Genomic DNA, 21,709 nt, shown 5'->3' on the forward strand with positions numbered 1-21,709 from the left:
GGAGGCAACTGGACTTCCTTGTTTTTTTCCTTTTGAAGACGTTTCGCTTCTCATTCAAGAAGCTTCTTCAACTCTGACTGGATGGTGGGGAATGGAAGGATTTCCGTCGTTCCCTGAAAACCCATCTTTTCCAGCAAGCCGGGTTGGCTTAAGAAGAAATTTTTAAATTCTTTTAATTAGTTTATGATTTTTTTAACTTTCGGGCCAAAATTTATATATATTTTTAAATGTTTTAATACTTGTATTCTATGTTTTTTATCTTGGCTGTACACCGCCCTGAGTCCTCAGGGAGAAGGGCGGTATATAAATTGGAAATTAAATTAAATTAAATTAAATTATACTCCTTGCAGACAGAACTGGTCATCTGCGTCCTTTTAGAGGGTCGTCGAGGCCACTTGGAGTTTTATCTGTGTCCTCAGGATCACCTGAGTGGGTGTTAATGGTTCCTGTAGTCTGCCATTTTTTCCTCTGGAAATCCATTCCTACTCCCGCACCATTCAAAGGGTGTTCATCTCAAATTGTATAGCGAAAAGTCTGTTGAGATTCTTAAGTCATCCAAGATCATGGTTGACTCAAAGGTGCTTTTTTCAGGAGGCAATGGGACTTTCTGGTTTTTTCTTCGGAAGACATTTCACTTCTCATCCAAGAAGCTTCTTCAACTCTGAATGGATGGTGGGGAATGGAAGGATTGATACTCCTTGCAGTCAGCTGGTCGTTTGCATTCTATTTAGAAAGTCGTTGAGGCTACTGGGAAGTTTAACTGAGTCCTCCCAAGTCAACTGAGCGGTGCAAATGGGCGTGGAGCCTTCTTGGAACTTCTGCAGAGAAACCTCCAAGTGGCCTCAACGGCCTTCTAAAAGGATGCAAATGACCAGCTGTCTGCAAGGAGTATCAATCCTTCCATTCCCCACCATCCAGTCAGAGATGAAGAAGCTTCTTGGATGAGAAGCGAAACGTCTTCAAAAGGAAAAAACAAGAAAGTTGAGTTGCCTCCATGACCTGGAGGACTGAGAATCTGCATAGACTTCCCACCTTAAGATCTACCAGATCAGTCTCTCTCAAACATTCATGCTGAAACACTGAAGTGGAGACCCTTTGGATAAAATCGCCTCTTATTTTTACATGCCAACAGTTACAGTTACAGAGATGAAGAAGCTTCTCGGATTCCGTCTTTAAGGTCTTCTTCATTAAGAGAAGCATTTGATTTTTCCTTTTTTTCCCCCCTCTCTCTCTCTCTCCCTTTTTAACCACCCCCGTCATGGCTTTCAAACGATGCTCCAGGTGACACGAAGATTGAGAAGCGCATGTTTTTCTTGGAGAACAAGAGGCGCCACTGGAGGAGTTACGACCAGCTCTCCCTCCTGCCCCCGGTGCAGCTGGAGAGGGAGTTTTACGAACAGAAGATCAAAGAGATGGCAGAGGTAGTTACAAGCCCTGGGAGGGAGGGGAAATGGGGTTTTCTTCCCTCTCTTGTACATCCATATCTCCGTAAAATCAAAGGCCGGAGCACTGTAGGTTGAACGTATAGTAAAAACGGTGCAAAAACTCCTTAAAATAAGTTGTGTATTCTCAGTGGGATACACTTGTAATTTGTTTTCATTCATTCATTCATTCATTCATTCATTCGATCATTCAGGTTCTTTTTTTATATATACAATTTTTATTAGTTTATAACAATGATGGCGAACCTTTTAAGAGACCGAGGGCCCAAACCGCAGCCCAAAATCCACTTATTTATCGCAAAGTGCCAACACGGCAATTTAACCTGAATAATGAGGTTTTACTACCTGAAATAATGATAAACAGGGTAGAGTTCAGCTAAATGTTCTAAGAAAAACGTGATAAACCTTACGCCCCTTCATTTTTCTCCCCTACTTTTGAAATATTACGTTTAGCAACAATAAAAAAGAAAAACTTTTCTAATATCATTTCTTTCCCTTCCTCTCTCTCTTTCCCTCCCTCCCCCTCTCCCTCTCTCTTCTCCTCCCTCCCTCTCTCTTTCTCTCCCTCTCTTCCCCTCCCCCTCTCTCTTCCCCTCCCTCTCTCTTTTTCTCCCTCTCTCTCTTTCCCTCCCTCTCTTTCTCTCCCTCTCTCTTCCCCTCCCGCTCTCTCTTCCCCTCCCTCTCTCTCCTTCTCTCTCTTTCTCTCCCTCTCTTTCCCTCTCTTCCCCTCCCTCTCTCTTTTTCTTCCTCTCTCTCTTTCCCTCCCTCTCTTTCTCTCCCTCTCTCTTCCCCTCCCGCTCTCTCTTCCCCTCTCTCTCTTTCCCTCTCTCTTCCCCTCCCTCTTATCTCTCTCTTCCCCTCCCTCTCTCTTCCCCGTCCTCTTTCTCACCCATCCATTGCAAATCACAAGTTTATTTTTAAACGGTGCACAAGGGGTTTCCAGTCACTAATAAAGACAGATGCTCTATTTCTCACTCTTACCAGTGCTTAAGTGTGTCTTTTCTCTCTTGCCAGCATGCAGACTTCCTTCTTGCCCTGCAGATGAACGAGGAGCAGTATCAAAAAGTAAGTAGTCCGAAGGCATCTCTGACCAATCGTATTGTGTCGCTTTATGAAAAAAAAAACACTGGCTGCATCGAGCTGTGATGGCAGTCACGGCCGTCCGAAAGTCCACACGGTCACAATTTGAGCGCTTGGCAATCAACATGATTTTATGGGGTCACGTGATCGCTATTTTTTGCGACCGGCAAGCAAAGTTCATGGGGAAAGCCAGCTTTGCATAACGACCACATAATTCATTTTAATAACTGCAGTGACTCACTTAATGACCGCTGGAAAAAAAGGGACCTAAAACCAGGGGTGGCCCTGTGATACCTCGCTTAACAAGTGTACCACTTAACGACAAATTTCCCCTTGCTAGTTGTGGTCATAAGTCAAGGACTAGGACTTGTTAGCAATGTGGTTTTTTTCCTCCATGTTTTCTTTTGAATTCTTTATCTTCTTGTGCACCTTGTGTTTTCTCTTCAAAAATACTCGTATGCCTCTCGTAAAAATCCTCTGCTTTAAGGATAGAGTCCAATCTATATTTTCTAGTATTCCAATTGATTTCAGGTCCCCTCCGGGATCAGCCATCTAAAATTTATTCCTTTTTCATTTAGTTTTGTGGGTGAAGAATTGATATTGTTTCCTTAGCTCCCTTATCTTCCAAGGGGTCTGTTTCAGCGCCATGATTTCCTTTCCTCTGTATTGCAATGGTTCTTCTCTCTCTCTCTCGTTCTCCGCACAAATCTAACAAGGACTTAGAATAGAATGCAATAGAATAACAAGAGTTGGAAGGGACCTTGGAGGTCTTCTAGTCCAACTCACTGCTTAGGCAGGAAACCCTACACCACTTCAGACAAATGGCTATCCAACCTCTTCTTAAAAACTTCCAGTGTTGGAGCATTCACAACTTCTGGAGGGAAGTTGTTCCACTGATGAATTGTTTTAACTGTCAGGAAGTTTCTCCTTAGTTCTAAGTTGCTTCTCTCCTTGATTAGTTTCCACCCATTGCTTCTTGTCCTGCCCTCAGGTGCTTTGGAGAAGAGCTTGACTCCCTCTTCTTTGGGGCAGCCCCTGAGATATTGGAAGACTGCTCTCATGTCTCCCCTAGTCCTTCTTTTCATCAAACTAGACATACCCAGTTCCTGCAACCGTTCTTCATATATGTTTTATCCTCCAGTCCCCTAATCCTCTTGGTTGCTCTTCTCTGCACTCTTTCTAGAGTCTCCACATCTTTTTTACATCATGGCGACCAAAGCTGGATGCAGAATTCCACGTGTGGCCTCAACAAAGCCTTATAAAGTAGTATTTAACACTTCACGTGCTCTTGATTCTATCTCTCTGTTTATGCAGCCTAGAACTGTGTTGGCTTTTTTGGCAGCTGCTGCTCACGGCTGGCTCATATCTAAATGGTTGTCCACTAGGACCCCAAGATCCTTCTCACAGTCACCACTATTGAGCAAGGTACATAAACTGTACCTGTAGCATTTTGTTTGTCTTGCCTAAATGTAGAACCTTTGTTTTTTTCACCATCGAATTTCATTTTGTTAGACAGCGCCCAATGTTCAGTGTTCAACTTGTTAGCAATGTTGGTTCGTGGTTAACTCGGTTGTTTCACCTCTTCCACCCATGGTTTATCAGATGCTTCCTGTTCTTCAGAATTGGGCCTATGAAATATTTGTTTCGTGTTGTCAAGGTGCATTTGAAGCCGATCGGGCTTTGATAATGCCTGAGTTGAGCTCACGCAGGTGTCCCTTTCTCTGCGTTGCAACTTCGTGCCAAGAGAAGGGAGCCACTTCTAGGCAGGTTTTTTTTTTTTTGCTTTAATTTATATGCCGCCCTTCTCCGGAGACTCAGGGCGGCTTACAGTGCGTTAAGCAATAGCCTTCATCCTTTTGTATATTTATACAAAGTCAGCTTATTGCCTCCACAAACCAGGTCCTCATTTTACCTACCTTTGAAAGGATGGAAGGCTGAGTCAACCTTGAGCCTGGTGAGATTTGAACTTGCAGTAATTGCAAGCAGCAGATGTTAATCTGTTAATAACAGTGCTTTAGTCCACTGTACTACAGTTGCTAAGAACTCCCCTTTGGCGTCTGCTTTTCAGGATGGCCAGCTGATCGAATGCCGCTGCTGCTACGGGGAATTTGCGTTCGAAGAGCTGACGCAGTGCGCCGACGGACACCTGTTCTGCAAGGAATGCTTAATAAAATACGCTCAGGAGGCCGTCTTTGGCTCCGGGAAGGTGAGGAGCCTCTCTTTAGGGCACCACCCAAAGCAGATGGGATTTGTGGAGTGGGGGGAGGAAGGAGGTCAGGAGGAGGACTTGTGGGTTCCTTGGTGGTCTCTGGGCCTGGTGGTTTTCTTGCAGATGTTTCATGACCCAAACTAGGGAGCATCATCAGTGCTAGTCTGAGGATTACTAACACTGCTGATGTGACCTAGTTTGGGTAATGAATCATGCCTCCCTGCCTGCCTCTCATTTCCTTCCTTCCTTCCTTCCTTCCTTCCTTCCTTCCTTCCTTCCTTCCTTCCTTCCTTCCTTCCTTCCTTCCTTCCTTCCTTCCTTCCTTCCTTCCTCGCTCCCTCCCTCTTCCCTTGTCTTTCCTTTCTCCCTCCCTCCCTCTCCAATTTTCCTCCTTCCTTCCTCCTTCCCTCCCCTCTTCCCTTGTCCTTCCTTCCTACCTCCCTACCTCTCCAATTTTCCTCCTTCCTTCCTTCCTTCCTCCCTCCCTCCCCTCTTCCCTTGTCCTTCCTTTCTCTCTCCCTCCCTCCCTCTCCAATTTTCCTCCTTCTTTCCTCCCTCCCTCCCTCCCCTCTCCCTTGTCCTTCCTTCCTCCCTCCCTCCCTCTCCAATTTTCCTCCTTCCTTCCTCCCTCCCTCCCCTCTTCCCTTGTCCTTCCTTTCTCCCTCCCTCCCTCCCTCTCCAATTTTCCTCCTTCCTTCCTCCCTCCCTCCCCTCTTCCCTTGTCCTTGCTTTCTCCCTCCCTCCCTCCCTCTCCAATTTTCCTCCTTCGTTCCTCCCTCCCCTCTTTCCTTGTCCTTGCTTTCTCCCTCCCTCCCTCTCGTCTTCAATTTTCCTCCTTCCTTCCTTTCTTCCTTCCTTCCTTCCTTCCCTCCTTCCCAAGCAATAGCATATACCGCTTCACGGTGCTTTACAGCCCTTTCTAAGCAGTTTAAAGAATCAGCCTCTTGCCCCCAACAATCTGGGTCCTCATTTTACCCACCTCGGAAAGATGGAAGGCTGAGTCCACCTTGAGCCAGTCAGGATCGAACTCCTGGCAGTGGGGCATAGTCTGCCTACAGTTCTGCATTCTGAGCCACCCCAACTCCTGACATGCACAACCTTCACTCCGGGCCTGTAACCTTCATGTCCTCCCTTCTTCTTCCTCCTCCTCCTCTTCCTTCTTCCCCGAACGCAGTCGGAGCTCAGCTGCATGGAAGGGAGCTGCACGTGTTCCTTCCCCGCCACCGAACTGGAGAAAGTGCTTCCTGAAAACATCCTCTGTAAATACTACGAGAGAAAAGCCGAGGAGGAAGTGGCGGCTGCTTGCGCGGATGAACTTGTCAGGTAAAGCTTGCTGTCCAGGCTGAATTGGGACATTTGTGTGTGTGGGAGGGGCTTAGGAGCATCCTCCCACCTTTTCAAGGTGCTCTCTATGTGGTAGCGGCTGCTGGTGGGGCCTCCCCAATCCACATCGCGAGTCGGAGACATGTCGAATCCTGGCTCTTAAGAGCTCAGTAAAGCTTGGTCTTGGCATCTGTAAACCAGGTGTGTGACAACGCATCTGTTTCCTCTTTCTCAATGCCGTTCTCCTTTTCTGCAGACCCTCTGATCTCTCTACCGGCCAGGAACCTCAATGAGGTTATTTTTCCTTCCTTAACGTCACAAATCGAGGCCCAGAATTCCCACGCTAAGCGAGAAAGGTCGCCCGATTTTACGACCTTTGCATCCTGGGGGTTGTTGAGCAAATCACTGCAGTTGTTGAGTGAAATTGCACGGTCTGGCTTCTCCCATTGGCTTTGTTTGTCAGAAGCCGGCCGGGAAGGTCACCAACAGGCGATCCTCGGGGCTCTGCAACGATCGTTAAGTGCGAGGACCGCTCGTCGTTTTGCTTTTTTTTCAGTGCTGGTATAACTTTGAGCAGTTGAGTTGTAAGTCAAGGATTACCTGTGCTGAGAAGGAAGGCCGGGGTGGCTGTTAACGTCCGCATTTGTTGTGGCCCATCAGCGGCCTGTACGGATTGTAGCTGATTCCGACAACGAGGAGGCTGGTCTGGTGCTGCGCCAGCAGCCTGTGCAGCTGGCGCTCAAGTCGGACAGTGAGGAGGCTGGAGAAGACGTGGTGCCAGAGGCAGGGATTCAGCCAGGACCTCCAGAAGCTCCTTTAAGTGAAGAGGACGAAGAGGAGGAGCCTCTTCTCAATGCACGGGCGCACAGAGCTGCCAAAAGGCAGGAGTGGCTCCTCAGGAGGAGGTCTCCTCGAGAGTAAGGCTTGGGGCTAATTGGCCATTCCCTTAGCCTATTTAAGGAGGAATGCCGATTGCAGCAAGCTGTAGGGAACAACTTTAGTTCACTCTCCTTCGTGTCTAGATTCTCTGCAAAATTGCTTCTGGGCTTTCTACCACTCTAGTAAGACCATGATTACCTTATCTTACAATTCTGGTAGGCTGTTAAGACAGTTTATTAACAGCCTTTGGTTGATAAAGACTGAGTTATATGAGTAAAATAAGCTTTGTATAGAGTTTGTGTGTGCTGCGTTCTTTGGGGTCTGTAGCTGGGGCAGAACAGCACTTCAGCCGGCATCGCCATTGCCATGCCTTGCTTTCGACAACCTTCCCCTTCAAAGCCCCTCACTCGTTCTCTCTCTGGTTTCTAGGTGTCCCTTTTGCAACTTCCCGGCTCTCCTGGACAAGGAGGTGAAGCGCTTCAGCTGTCCCAATCCATGCTGCAGGAAGGTAGGTTATACCGGTTTATGAAAACCAAATCGACTGTTCGCCTAGCACAGTGTTGGCGAACATTTTTGGCACCAAGGTGCCGAAATGGAAGCATGTGCGCGCACGCGGGGGAGTATCGGAAACCGGAAAGAGCAGCTCCCCGGCGCCTCATCAGAGGCTTTTTTATTTATTTATTTTTAAAAGCATTTTTTCTACAACCTCTTCGGCCGAAAAAATGCTTTTAAAAATAAAAGAAAAAGCCTCTGATGATTGCGCGGCTCAGCTGGGATCGTCAGAGGCTTTTAAAGGCATTTTTTTCTACAACCTCTTCAGCCGAAAAAATACTTTTAAAAATTAAAAAAAAAAAGCCTCTGATGATTGCGTGGCTCAGCTGGGATCGTCAGAGGCTTTTAAAGGCATTTTTTTCTGCAAAAAAAAAAAAAAAAATGGGGAAAAAAATGCCTTTAAAAGCCTCTGACGATCCCAGCTGAGTTGCCTGATCGTCAGAGGCTTCTAAAAGCATTTTTTTTTCCTGCAACCTCTTAAGGTTGTAGAAAAAATGCTTTTAAAAGTAAAAGAAAAAAGAAAAAGTTGGCCATGCCCACCCAGTCACATTACACCCCCCCCACCAAGCCACGCCCACAAAATAAGCCACGCCTACAGAACTGGTAGTAAAAAAAAAATTAGAACCCACCCTTGATCTATTTCCCCATGACTTAAAACAGAGGAGGGCAACTACAGCAGCCCATGGACTTCAACTCCCAGAATTCCTGAGCCAGCCGTCGATTGCTGGCTGGCCCAGGAATGGGGGTTTATTTTTAGCTCTGGAAAAGGATCTGCTCAATGAAAGCTTTTTATTTATTTATTTATTTAATGGGACAGTCTCATTGATTAAAAAGCGTGTAACTGCACAAAAGTCCACTTAGGGATGGAAGCCGCTAGATGGCACCATTGGTTAATCCACAGTGAGGAATGAATTCTACGCAGCCTCCTATTTCAAAAAAAAAACCCGAAATAAACCACACCAGCATTTTAGACCTCTTTTGTTCAGTTATCTGTCGTATGGTATAACTCAGTGGTGGAATTCAAATTTTTTTTTACTACCGGTTCTGGGGGCGTGGCAGGGGAAGGATACAAAATCCCCATTCCCATCCCACTCCAGAGGAAAGATACTGCAAAATCCCCATTCCTTCCCCACTCCTGGGGGAAGGATACTGCAATATCCCCATTCCCTGGAGTGGGGAAGGATACTGCAAAATCCCCATTCCCTGGAGTGGGGAAGGATACTGCAAAATCCCCATTCCTTCCCCACTCCACTGCAAAATCCCCATTCCCTCCCCACTCCAGGGGAAGGATACTACAAAATCCCCATTCCTTCCCCACTCCACTGCAAAATCCCCATTCCCTCCCCACTCCAGGGAAAGGATATTGCAAAATCCCCATTCCCTTCCCACTCCAGGGGAAGGATATTGCAAAATCCCCATTCCTTCCCCACTCCTGGGGAAGGACCCTGCAAAATCCCCATTCCCTCCCCATTCCTGGGGGAAGGATACTGCAAAATCCTCATTCCTTCCCCACTCCTGGGGAAGGCCCATTCCCTCCCCACTCCAGCGGAAGGATACTGCAAAATCCCCATTCTCTCCCCACTCCTGGGGGAAGGATTCTGCAAAATCCCCATTCCCTCCCCACTCCTGGGGGAAGGATACTGCAAAATCCCCATTCCCTCCCCACTCCTGGGGGAAGGATATTGCAAAATCTCCATTCCCACCCCACTCTGGGGCCAGCCAGAGGTGGTATTGGCCAGTTCTCCGAACTACTCATAATTTCCGCTGCCGTTTCTCCAGAACCTGCTGGATTTCACCCCTGGTATAACTTCACCCTTTCTCTAAGGAATTCTTCTTTCTAAATGCAAAAAAGCTGTTTATCGGGGGGGAAAAACCACGGTGTATTGAGCTGGCTTCAGGGTTTGAACCCACTTCTCTCTTGATTTGAGTTGGGGGCAAAAGATCCGACTGTTTTATTATGGCTTTTGATGGCAGCGGAAAACCATGTGGTGCAGGAAGCAGCATTGTATTGAATCGATAAATGTTTGCTTTTGAAATACCCCAAAGCCTTAAAAGGGTTTCTAATTTTAATCTCGTTTTGAGTAGCTTTGAAAGCCGGGATCCCAGCATCTCCGGCCGAAATAATTTTGCTTCGGATCCAACATAAATCACCGTTTACTACCCATTCCTCATTATAAGTGACCCGTGGCTTGTTTTGGCGTCTAACAAACTGCGGCTAACTTAAACAAGGACTTGCAAAACAAAATCAGGTTTTAGTTTTATGACTCTTGGCTGTATTTTATTCGAACCAGTGTTCCCAATTTGGATGTAATTAAAGTTCCTAGTAGTTACACCAAGAAAACAGATGCTTTCATCCAGAAAGCCACATCTAAGACAAGAAAGGAAGGGGGAAAACTTTGTGCATTGAATCTCAGATTTTCTTTCTCTCTCTCTTTCCAATGTTGGCTTATAAAATAAAATAGAAGTCCAATAAGAATGATTTCCTTCTCCGCGAATGCATGTCGAGCCTGTCCTGTTATTTGTTCATCAAGCTTGATTTCTGATATACGGGGTAGATCCAGGGGTGGGATTCAAATAATTTAACAACCGGTTCTCTGCCCTAATGATGCAAGTTCTCCCAACAACCAATTCACCAAGCTGCTCAGGGAGTTAACAACCGGTTCTCCCGAACTGGTGCGAACCGGCTGAATCCCACGACTGGGTAGATCTCAACGTACGACCGCAAACGGAGCCCCGGAATTGACGTTGCTAAGCGAGAAATTGGTTAAGTGACTTTTGCCCCATTTTTCGACTTTTTTCGCCGCGGCGCTTAAAACGAATCCCTGCCGTTGCTAAATGAGTCACACGGTTGTTAAGCGAATCTGGCTTCCCCGTTGATTCTGCTCGTCAGGAGGTTGCAGAGGAGGGGGATCACGTGACACCCCCTCCCCAAAAGACATGGCAAGCGTCGTGAGTCTCTGCGTTGGCCCCTTAGCTTCATCAGATGTGACGGCCACGTACCGGTCAAGGATGCGTGGTGTTGTGTCTCTCTCAACAACGGCGGTAAACTTGCCGACAACGGCAGCAGTTTCGGTGCAGTTTCCCCGTATGGGCCCGAAAAGTCTTGTTTCTGTTTTGCAGTCTCAGCACAAGTCACTGCAGCGTTTCCCACTGAGCTGGGAAGGACCAGAAGGTGAAGGATGCGGTTGCCATGGTGATAATTCATCTATGAAAGAGAGAGTAGTTTGCCCATCTTCCTTTTGTGAGGCTGGGTAGAAGCCAAGAATACGGGTCGTTTAACTATTTATTTATTTATTTATCTATCTATCCCAACTCCCTTTCACCTCGCCTGGCAACCACGACAATGTCGGTCGTTTTCGACTTACGACCCCAAGGACACCCGGCGTTTCGGTTGCTAAGTGAGGCAGCCATTAAGCGGGTTTTGCCCCGTTTGGCGACCTTTCTTGCCACGGTGGTTAAGTGAATCCGGCTTTCCCCGTCAACTTCGCTGGTCAGGAGGTCACAAAAGGGGGGATCCCCTGGGAGGCTGCAACCGTCACAAGGACGAGTCAGTTGCCAAGCCTTCTGAATTTGGACCACCTGAGCATGGGGATGCTGCAGCGGCCATGAGGGTGAGAAATGGTCACGAGTCGCTTTTTTCTCCAGTGCTGTTGGAAATTTGAACGGTCGCTAAAGGAATGGTGGTACGTCAAGAGCTACCTAGAATTAAGGAGAAATTTCCTGACAGTTAGAACAATTAATCAGTGGAACAACTTGCCACCAGAAGTTGTGGGTGCTCCAATGTTGGAGGTTTTTAAAGAAGAAATTGGATAATCATTGGTCTGAAGTGGTGTAGGGTTGCCTGCCTAAGCAGGGGGTTGGACTAGAAGACCTCCAAGGTCCCTTCCAACTCTGTTATTCTGTTCTGGTTCTGTTCTGTTCTGTTCTGTTCTGTTCTGTTCTATTCTATTCTACATTGTATTAGTGTCTACTCCTATTCTATTCTATTCTATTCTATTCTACTCTACTCTACTCTACTCTACTCTACTCTACTCTACATTGTATTAGTGTCTACTCCTGTTCTGTTCTGTTCTACTCTACTCTACTCTACTCTACTCTACTCTACTCTACTCTACTCCACTCCACTCCACTCCACTCCACTCCACTCCACTCCACTCCACTCCACTCCACTCTCTACTCTCTACTCTCTACCGTCTACTCTCTACTCTGTTCCATTCCATTTCATATTTTCTATTCTATTCTATATATTCTATTCTATTCTATTCTATTCTATTCTACTCTACTCTACTCTACTCTACTCTACTCTACTCTACATTGTATTAGTGTCTACTCCTGTTCTGTTCTGTTCTACTCTACTCTACTCTACTCTACTCCACTCCACTCCACTCCACTCCACTCCACTCTCTACCGTCTACTCTCTACTCTCTACTCTCTATTCTGTTCCATTCCATTTCATATTTTCTATTCTATTCTATATATTCTATTCCACATTGTATTAGTCTCTATTCTACTCTACTCTATTCTACCTTGTATTAGTCTCTATTCTATTCTATATATTCTATTCTATTTTATATATTCTATTCTACATTGTATTAGATTCTACTCTGCTCTATTCTATATTGTATTAGTCTCTATTCTATTCTATATAATCTATTCTATTTTATATATTCTATTCTATTCTATATATTTTATATATTCTACATTTTATTAGTCTCTACTCTACTCTACTCTACTCTACTCTTTCCATTAGATATGTGTAGAGTTGGTCATCTCTTGACCATTGGGGGCACCCCTAAGGGTCAAAATCCTAACATTCGTTCCCTATTGCACAGACACCCCTCCAGAAAAAAAACGAACTGAATTACAAACAGCCGTCCCCTGCTTCTTTCCTAAAAGCAGCTTCTTTTGCTGTTTTTTCCTGCTCCCACCAACGCTCTAGTGAGCCCTCCACGCTAAGAGAGACTAATTGCCGCCATCATTCTAATTAAACCTCAATTATCTCGTTACTGGAAAGGAGGCACGGCTAACATACCAAACGAAGCTGGATGCAGCAAAACTCCTGTGGCCAGAAACTTGCTTTGAATGACTCAACGTTGCTCGGTGGAGCATTTTGAGCTCAATTCTAATCCGTTGGGATTAAGAATGCCTCCTTTTGACTTCAGTGCTGCAATGCCTCTCCTTCTGGCTTTGGGGCCTCTTATGTCCGGTTGAAGGGTTTAAAAGTGAGACCTTCTGTACGCAAAGGTGATTGATTTACCTCGGTGTCCGGCAGCTCTGGACTTTCACCTCTTCTTACCATGTTTCCCCGAAAATAAGACCCTGTCTTATATTTTTTTGAACCCCGAAATAAGCACTCGGCCTTATTTTTGGGGAGGTCTTATTAGTTTGGGGCGCGTGGAGCAAGACGGGGCTCCTCTTGTTGTCTTACCTGATTTCCAGCTCTGCGTTAAAATATTTTCGGGGAGGGCTTATTTTCGGGGGGGGTTGTGCTAGTCGTTCCCGACTCTAGGGGGCGCCGCTCATCTCCGTTTCAAAGCTGAAGAGCCAGCGCTGTCCGAAGACATCTCCGTGGTCATGTGGCTGGCATGACTAAACACCAAACGCTGTTACCTTCCCACCAAAGGTGGTCCCTATTTTTCTACTCGCGTTTCTTTTTATTTTTCCATGCTTTCGAACTGCTAGGTTGGCGGAAGCCGGGACAAGTCACGGGAGCTCACCCCGTTACGCGGCACCAGGGATTCGAACCGCCAAATGGCCGACCTTCCGATCGACAAGCTCAGCGTCTTACCCCATAAAGAGTGGCTTTTTTTTTTTCCTCCTGAGAAACCACTTGTCTTGATTTTGCAAAGCTCTGCCTTCCTCCCCACCCACCCACCGCCTGCCCCCCCTTCCCCCTTTTCTCTCTACTTGCTGATGTGGAGTTCCCCTTCCGAACAGCCCAGCCTAGAACACAACTCCGTTGAGCCTTTGCCAAAGCCGCAGGAAAAAGGAAGTTTTCTGCCTGCGTTGGCTCTTCTTCACCCCACCCCGCCCAGTCGGGGCAGGCATTTTTCTACCTTAAAAGGACAAGCAGATTTTTCGTGGTGTTGCTGAAAGTCTAACCAGGGAGGAAACAAAAGAGAAGAGAAAAAGACTTGAGGCAGAAATTGTGCTCTCTCTTTGTGTGTGTCTGTGTGTGTATGTGTGAGTTTTCCTGGCCAGACCTAAGGCTGGTGTTCCGGAGCGTTAGGTTGCTGTCGTCCGCGGTAAAATCGGCAGCAAAAAAAACGGTTCATCTCTCCGTAGGAAGGGAGAAGAGAGGAGAGGAGAGGGACAGATGGAAGAAAGGGCAAAGGGAGAGGAAGAAAAAGGAGGGGAAAGAGGAGGAGGAGAGAGGGTCAGATTTAGTTGAAATTAAAAAAACCCTCTGCCAATCAGGCAACTCGGCTTGGATCGTCAGAGGCATTTAAAAGAAAAAAAAAAGCTTTTTTTTTTCTTTTAAAAGCCTCTGACGATCCCAGATGAGCTGCACGATCATCAAGAGGCTTTTTTTTTAACTTTTAAAAGCATTTTTTCTACAACAACTTCGGCCGTAAAAATGCTTTTAAAAGTAAAAAAAAAAAAAAAAAGGATTTGGGGGTTCTCCGAACTGCACAGAATTTTAGCTAGAGGTTCTCACGAACCCTCAGCAGCTCATCCCTGCGGTTGATGCTATGGGCCAAGCAGAGAACCAGGAATAATAAATCAGAACAATGGGATTTGGTGGCAGGGAATATTTTGTGTGTTTGTGTGTGTTTGAGTACACCTTCTTGGCACCTGGACTGGAAAGGAAGCAATTTGCATGCAACTGAGCTCGTTTTAAAGATCCGTAACTGTCTCCTTGGGGGGGGGACGGGGACACTCAGAATCTTGCTAACCAGATGTGGTCCATTTTCCAGATGTTCCTCTCTTATGGAATAACTCGCTTTTCTCCAGCAATATGTCTCTTTTCTTTCTACTCCGGTCAAAACGGTTTTGCAGAAAACCCGAATAACAAGAGTCGGAAGGGACCTTTGGAGCTCTTTTAGACCAGGAGTCTCCAACCTTGGCAACTTTAAGCCTGGTGGACTTCAACTCCCAGAATTCCCCAGCCAGCAAAGCTTCTGGGAATTCTGGGAGTTGAAGTCCTCCAGGCTTAAAGTTGCCAAGGTTGGAGACTCCTGTTCTAGACCAACCCCCCCTTCCCAACTCAAGCGGGAGACCTTCGTTTTTCAGACAACGTTTTCAGACATTCCGTAGCTCAGCTCTTCCTGTTTTTTTTCTTCTTCTTTCGAACTAGAGCTGAGCTTTTCTTTTTTTTCCCCCTCCCACAATAGAGTCCTTTCAGATGTAAATCGTGTAACAATCCTTAAATCCCGAAAGGCTGAATAACTTGAGCCCTTTCCAAAACAGCCGCAAGAAGCTCAACATATTTGGGATCTGACTTCTCAGGAAGAAGGCTGCCTTGATTCTCTCCGCACTCCTCCCTTTTTCTTTTCTTTCTTTTTTTTAAATATATATATATTCTTTTTTTTCTCTCTCTCTGTCCAAACTTAGCATTTATTAGCGGGGGTTTGCGCTATCCCATACCTTCCAAAAACGAGATTTTTTTTTTTTTTTTTTTAAAACCCGGAATTAAAAATAGATCGGGGCAGATTTGGGAAGTGAAACTTCGCAGGGGGGTGTGTGGGGGATTGATGGAGGTTCTGCCTTACTCTTCCTTCCATATATAGCCATCCAGCGAGAAGATGATTCGGCTTCGGTGCCGGATCAAGTCGGAAAAAATATATCCATAAGAGGCAAAGCCGTTTGTCCGTCTTTCCAGCCGAGCTTTTTCAGGGCTTGTTCAAGCAGGAAGCTGTGGTTGACCTTCCTAGCGACTTTCTTAAGGCAGAAAAAGGCTTGGGTTTGTCAGCATGAAGTCATGACTGAGCTGCTTCGGCTTCCCTAAAATCAGGGTCCCAGGTGGGGAAGAGCCGATGTCCAGACAGGGTGAGGTCCTGCCTTAATGGCCTGTTCATTTCCAGGGCAAAAGGTTAGAAGGACAGTGACCTAGAGACGCTGGTATTTGGGGGGCTGTTTGTTGTCGATCGGAAGGTCGGCAGTTCGGCGGTTCGAATCCCTAGTGCCGCGTAACGGGGTGAGCTCCCGTGACTTGTCCCAGCTTCTGCCAACCTAGCAGTTCAAAAGCACGTAAAAAATGCAAGTAGAAAAATAGGGACCCCCTTTGGTGGGAAGGGAACAGCGTTCCGTGCGCCTTTGGCGTTGAGTCATGCCGGCCACATGACCACGGAGACGTCTTCGGACAGTGCTGGCTCTCTGGCTTTGAAACGGAGATACGCACCGCCCCCTAGAGTCGGGAACGACTAGCACATATGTGCAAGGGGAACCTTTACCTTGTTAGGCCAGTCAAAGTTGAATACTGCTTTGGGGGCTTCCCCCCCTCCCCCGTAACGTTTCAGCCGTAGAGTTGGGGAGGATTATAAACCGGTGTTTCCCAACTTTGGCAGCTTTTAAGATGTCTGGACTTCAACTCCCAGAATTCCCCATCCCAGCGTGGAAGCCATCTGGGTGACTTTGAGCCAGTCACTAGGAGATGTGTGAGTTCTAGTCCAGCCTTAGGCATGAAAATCAACTGAATGGTTTTGGGCCAATCACTAGGAGAAAGTGAGTTCTAGTCCTGCCTCAAGCATGAACGGGTGGCTTTTTTGACAGTCACCAGGAGACAGTGAGTTCTAGTCCAGTCTTAGGCATGGAAGCCAGCTGGGTGACTTTGGAACAATCACCAGGAGACTGGGAGTTCTAGTCCCACCTTAGGCATGAAAGTCACTGGGTGAGTTTGGACTAATCACCAGGAGACGGTGAATTCTAGTCCCGCCTTAGGCATGAAAGCCAGCTGGGTGACTTTGGGCCAATCACCAGAAGATCATGAGTTCTAGTCCCGCCTTAGGCATGAAAGCCAGCTGGGTGACTTTGGGCCAATCACCAGGAGACTGTGAGTTCTAGACCCACCTTCGGCATGAAAGGCAGCTGGGTATCTTTGGGCCATTCCCCCCCCCCTCAGCCCAACCCACCTCACAGGGTTGTTGTGGGGAAAACGGGGAGAGAATGAGTATTATTATCAATATTCCCCCACCCTGAGCCATCTGTACATAAATAAAAAAATAAAGACAGGGTGACATCTAATAAATAAAGTGAGCCAAAGGCTGATATCGGGGAAATGACTCACCTCATTCACTCACCTTTTGAAGCTCACCACGTCCCCTCCCAGCGTATAGGACTCCTGTTCCTCCGTTGCTAGAATATCAGACGTGGCTTGGCAGCCCCTCCCTGCAACAGCCCGCCGTCTGCAAGAATTGTACAGTTTGCAAAAAATGCAGAGTTAACTACCTTCCCCTCGTCGCCTAGTCTTCGCACACCTCATTCTCCTCCGTTGCTCCCGGAGAACCTTCGTTGTATCTGCAACCTGGAGAATTCGTAACCCGTTAGCAGAACAGCCTTTTTTAAAATCACGATAAATCTGCTTTTTTTTTTTTCCAAGGAGAGGCGAGAATATCCGGTTTTCCTCCGGCGTCCCCCCCCCGGGAGAGTTCCAGGCTAACTTGAACCAGGGTTCCCAGTTCCGCCACGCAGGTTGTGGGCTTGCTTCGTGTCCTGACAACGCGTGCACACCTCTTCAAAGGGTGAAACCTCCCTAGCAAGTTATCCCAAGCGGCCCGCAGAAATGTTTACGTTCCAAGGGGGGGGAGAAACGGCTTCAGTTACTTTCTCTGGAGTGAGGTCATTCTTGTTTCGGGCCAAGGAGAAGGCGAGATCGTAGGAACTTCGTTAAGTGTTCGAACAGCCCGTATGGGTAGGATTAAACAGGTAATCCTCGATTTAGTGATCGTCATTGAGCCCGGAAATTTTACGTCGCCGAACGAGAAAGTTGCTACGTTAAAAGACCTTTCTTGCCGCCGTTGTTAAGCGAACCCCTGCATGGGTGAAGTCAGCAACGTGATTGTTAAGTTAGTCTGCCTTCCCCCGTTGAGTTTCATAGAATAACAAGATTTCGCTTAACAACCGGGTTACTAACTTTATCAACTGCAGTTATTCACTTAACGACTATGGCAATTCATAGATAAAGGTAACATCTGTGCTAGTTGTTCCCGACTCTAGGGGGCGGTGCTCATCTCCGTTTCAAAGCCGAAGAGCCAGCGCTGTCAGAAGACGTCTCCGTGGTCACGTGGCCGGCATGACTCAACGCCAAAGGCCCACGGAACGCTGTTGCCTTCCCACCAAAGGTGGTCCCTATTTTTCTACTTGCCTTTTTTTACCTGCTTTCGAACTGCTAGGTTGGCAGAAGCTGGGACAAGTCACGGGAGCTCACCCCGTTACGCGGCACTCGGGATTCGAACCGCTGAACTGCCCACCTTTCGATCGACAAAAGCTCAGCATCTTAGCCGCTGAGCCACCGCGCGACCCTTATGGCAAGTCATAAAATGGTGCAAAACTCACTCAACAATTGTGGTCACTGAGCAACGTAAAAGTTGGGCTCCATTGTGTTCTACCTGTACTTTTCTGGTATCCTGCTCTTGGATATGGAGTTTCTAGAGCAGTGTTTCTCAACCTTGGTAGCTTGAAGATGGGTGGACTTCAACTCCCAGAATCCCCCAGCCAGCAACGCTGGCTGGGGGATTCTGGGAGTTGAAGTCCACCCATCTTCAAGCTTCCAAGGTTGAGAAACACTGTTCTAGAGGGATGTGATATGGAGGCCAAACTCGGTGGCCTCCATGAACATTGAAGAAGGCACTTCAGCCACCATCAGCTCTGGGGCTGCCAGCCTGCCTCCACAGCTATGCTCGGACGGCTGGGCCTCACGTGGGCAGCGTCCAGCTGCTGCATTCTGCACTCCCAGCCAGAAAGGCCAATGCGAAGCTCTGGGCCACACTGTGTGTCTTGTGATGATCTTAGAGAGCCCTTTGTCATTTGTTTCCTAATTTGGTCACAGAATTAAGTCCAGCTGTCTTGCTTAACCCCTTTCTTCAGAGGGGAACATTGTGGAGCAGAAGGAGGAAGTGATAGCTCGGGGAGGACCTGAAATTCGGTGTTGCTTCCTTTGCACTTAGAGTTTAACTCTTAAGTGTGAGTGTGTGTGTATATATGTGTGTGTCTCCTTTGTAAGCAAGAATAGAATAGAATAGAATAGAATAGAATAGAATAGAATAGAATAGAATAGAATAGAATAGAATAGAATAGAATAGAATAGAATAGAATAGAATAGAATAGAATAGAATAGAACAGAACAGAACAGAACAGAACAGAACAGAACAGAACAGAACAGAATTAAGAGAGGAGAGGAGAGGAGAGGAGGAGAAGAGAAGAGAAGAAGAGAAGAAGAGGAGAGAAGTTTTTTATTGGCCAAGTGTGATGGACACACAAGGAATTTGTCTTTGGTGCATACGCTCTCAGTGTACATAAAAAGAAAATATACATTCGTCAAGAATTATAAGATACAACACTTAATGACAGTCATAGGGTACAAATAAGCAATCAAATCATACTTAGGAAACAATCGATATAAATCATAAGGATACACCAACAAGTTACAGCCATGCAGTCACAAGTGGGAGGAGATGGGTGATAGGAACGATGAGAAGATTAATAGTAGTGGAGACTTAGTCAATAGTTTGACAGTGTTGAGGGAATGATTTGTTTAGCAGAGTGATGGCGTTCGGGGAAAAAACTGTCCTTGTGTCTAGTTGTTCTGGGGTGCAGTGCTCTATAGCGTCGTTTTGAGAGTAGGAGTTGAAACAGTTGATGTCCAGGATGCGAGGGGTCTGTAGATATTTTCACAGCCCTCTTTTTGACTCGTGCAGTATCCAGGTCCTCCATGGAAGGCAGGTTGGTAGTAATTTTTTTTTCTGCAGTTATAATGATCCTCCGAAGTCTGTGTCTGTCTTGTTGGGTTGCAGAGCCAAACCAGACAGTTATAGAGGTGCAGATGACAGGGTCTACCAATAGAGAGAGGGGCGCTTGGAAGCTTCTGAAGAACATCAGCGCATCTTGTTCAGGTGTCTTTATGAGTTGGAGGTAGAAAGAGAGAAGATTAGGATTGGACGAAGCCTGCACCTTGGAGTCTGTGTATTCTCCAGAGATAAACTAGATAGTCCCAACTACAAGAATTAAAGGAAAGAAGGTAGAGATAGAGGGTCTCTGAACTTGCTTGTTTTCTTGCAGACGTTTCATGACCCAACTAGGTAACATCATCAGTGCTGCTGCTTGGGTCATGAAATGTATACAAGAAAAACCACCAAGCTCAGAGAGCACCAAGGATCTCTCATGTCAACCTCGAGCTACGAATATTCTCCTTTTGGAGAGGACAGAGTTAGTTGGGGGGAAAAAATGGTGTTATCAAGGACTTTAAAGTTGAATATGCAAGTAGATCTGATTGGTTCTGCAGCAATTGATAAGAGCCTGATGGCGCAGTGGACTAAACTACTGTTAAAGTAGTATTTAGCTGCCAGCTGCCTGCAATTACTGCGAGTTCAAATCTCACCAGGCTCAAGGTTGACTCAGCCTTCCATCCTTCTGAGGTAGGTAAAATGAGGACCCGGATTGTGGGGGCAATAAGCTGACTTTGTATAAATATACAAAAGTATGAAGGCTATTGCTTAACTCATTGTAAGCCGCTCTGAGTCTCCGGAGAAGGGCGGCATATAAATCAAACTAATAAATAAATAAATTGTAAGACGACTTTTGGGGAGCCTTCAGAACCAGCCCTAGATGAACGAGGTGTCCCCGATTAAAATCTCCAACTGCCCCTCAAGGCATTCAGCAACTGCTTACGGTTATAACGTAAGATTTAATGAATAAGTTCACAGCGGCTTAGCTAACATGCCCCACGGAACCATAAATCATGGCTTAACAAGCCACAGTAGTTAAAAATTACAGAACTCTCAAGCCAAGGCCGCTTGATGTTGTGAACCCGAGCAATACGTCAACCAAGCCCTCTGGTTATCATTTCCTTGCGTGATGGTCCCCTCGCCAATTAAAAATCTTGACGTTTGATCTTTTAAAAAAAAAAAACCTCTTGTGGTCTGAGATGGAGGTCCCTTCCATGTTTCCGCGTATTCTTCCCCCCGTTCATAGAAGCCAAGATTCGAAGAACTTATGTTCCATCCAGCTTTTCTGGTTCACATCTGCAGACAGATGGCTACGAATAAGAGCCTTCTTACGGAAGCAATTTTTCAGGGAGCCATTGTTCCTTCAGGACCTCAAGAGAGCTGTTGACCATCTTTAGAAGCTCTTAAATGCTGGTGTTGCTTGATGGACCGAGAGCAGGGATGAAATGCTACCGGTTCGGGAGAACCGGTAGTAAAAAAAAACGCTACCAGTTCATTGGAACTGGTATTTCCTACGATCAGCTGTGCCGCACGATTTACATTCGCTAGAAAGCAGGAAATCCTGCTTTCTAGTGAATCTAAATTGCGCGCACAGCTGTTACCTACGAACACACACACGCTGTTCTATGGTAGCGCCTGCGGTGTGCATGCATGTGTTTGGCGTGCAGTGTGCCTTTGGTGTGTACCGTGCTCGCGCACGCAGAGCACGTGTTTGGCGAGCAGCACATTTGCACATGCAGCGAACCGGTGGCAAAACTCGGAGGATTTTCACCGCTGACCGAGAGGCCTTAATTTCGCCATTCCTTACACGGCTCTTCCGTTATTTTCTTGGGCCGGCTTATGTTTTAGCGAGAGCGCTGGGGTTGCTTGCTCTCTTTCCCCGATCAAGAGCAGTTTTAAAACGTCAGCGTGATGGCTGGACTTGATGCGCCGCCATCAATAATGCAGGAGGAGTTTTAAGCGGAACGGTTAACAAAGTTGGGGGATTCAAGGTTAAACCGCCCTCGTGTGTAGCTGGCAGGAGAGGCCATCTTGGGAGCTGGCTGGCTCTCGTTCTTTTTTCTTCTAACAGAAGTGCCAAAGGCCAGCTCAAGGTCTTTGCCTCTCTCGAATAAAATATTTATTTATTTATTTATTTATTTATTATTGAATTTCTATACCGCCCTTCTCCCTGAGGACTCAGGGCGGTGTACAGCCAGAATTAAAAAACATGCAGGACAAATATTAAAAAACAATTAAAAGATACATAAATTTGGCCCAATTAAAACTCACTACCAATTAAAACATTTAAAACATTTAAAAAACATTTAAAAATTTCTTCTTAAGCCAGCCCGGCTTGCTTG

At 46.4% G+C, this 21,709-nt stretch overlaps 1 protein-coding gene and 1 long non-coding RNA gene across 3 annotated transcripts in view; one reads left to right on the plus strand and one right to left on the minus strand.

The window, feature by feature from the left end:
- RNF216 (ring finger protein 216) overlaps nucleotides 1-21,709 on the plus strand; it is a 75,136-nt gene that overhangs the window by 20,242 nt on the left and 33,185 nt on the right. The window contains exons 9-13 of the mRNA XM_034436573.3: nucleotides 1,282-1,421; nucleotides 2,457-2,507; nucleotides 4,591-4,728; nucleotides 5,906-6,054; nucleotides 7,363-7,441. Coding sequence (XP_034292464.2) covers nucleotides 1,282-1,421; nucleotides 2,457-2,507; nucleotides 4,591-4,728; nucleotides 5,906-6,054; nucleotides 7,363-7,441 — 557 coding nt within the window. The remainder of the gene's footprint in view (nucleotides 1-1,281; nucleotides 1,422-2,456; nucleotides 2,508-4,590; nucleotides 4,729-5,905; nucleotides 6,055-7,362; nucleotides 7,442-21,709) is intronic.
- Nucleotides 9,736-17,232, minus strand: LOC148112119 (uncharacterized). 2 transcript variants are annotated; one of them, XR_015729860.1, is made up of 2 exons: nucleotides 16,725-17,232; nucleotides 9,736-11,184 (listed from the first exon to the last, which is right to left on the minus strand). It is a non-coding gene; the product is annotated as an uncharacterized LOC148112119 (long non-coding RNA). The 2 variants fall into 2 exon arrangements; XR_015729859.1 differs by lacking the exon at nucleotides 16,725-17,232 and adding an exon at nucleotides 12,518-13,039.

The sequence above is a fragment of the Pantherophis guttatus genome, chromosome 14 (assembly GCF_059756535.1).
Source record: "Pantherophis guttatus breed Tessera chromosome 14, ASM5975653v1, whole genome shotgun sequence".
In the NCBI taxonomy this organism is placed as follows: Eukaryota; Metazoa; Chordata; class Lepidosauria; order Squamata; family Colubridae; genus Pantherophis; species Pantherophis guttatus.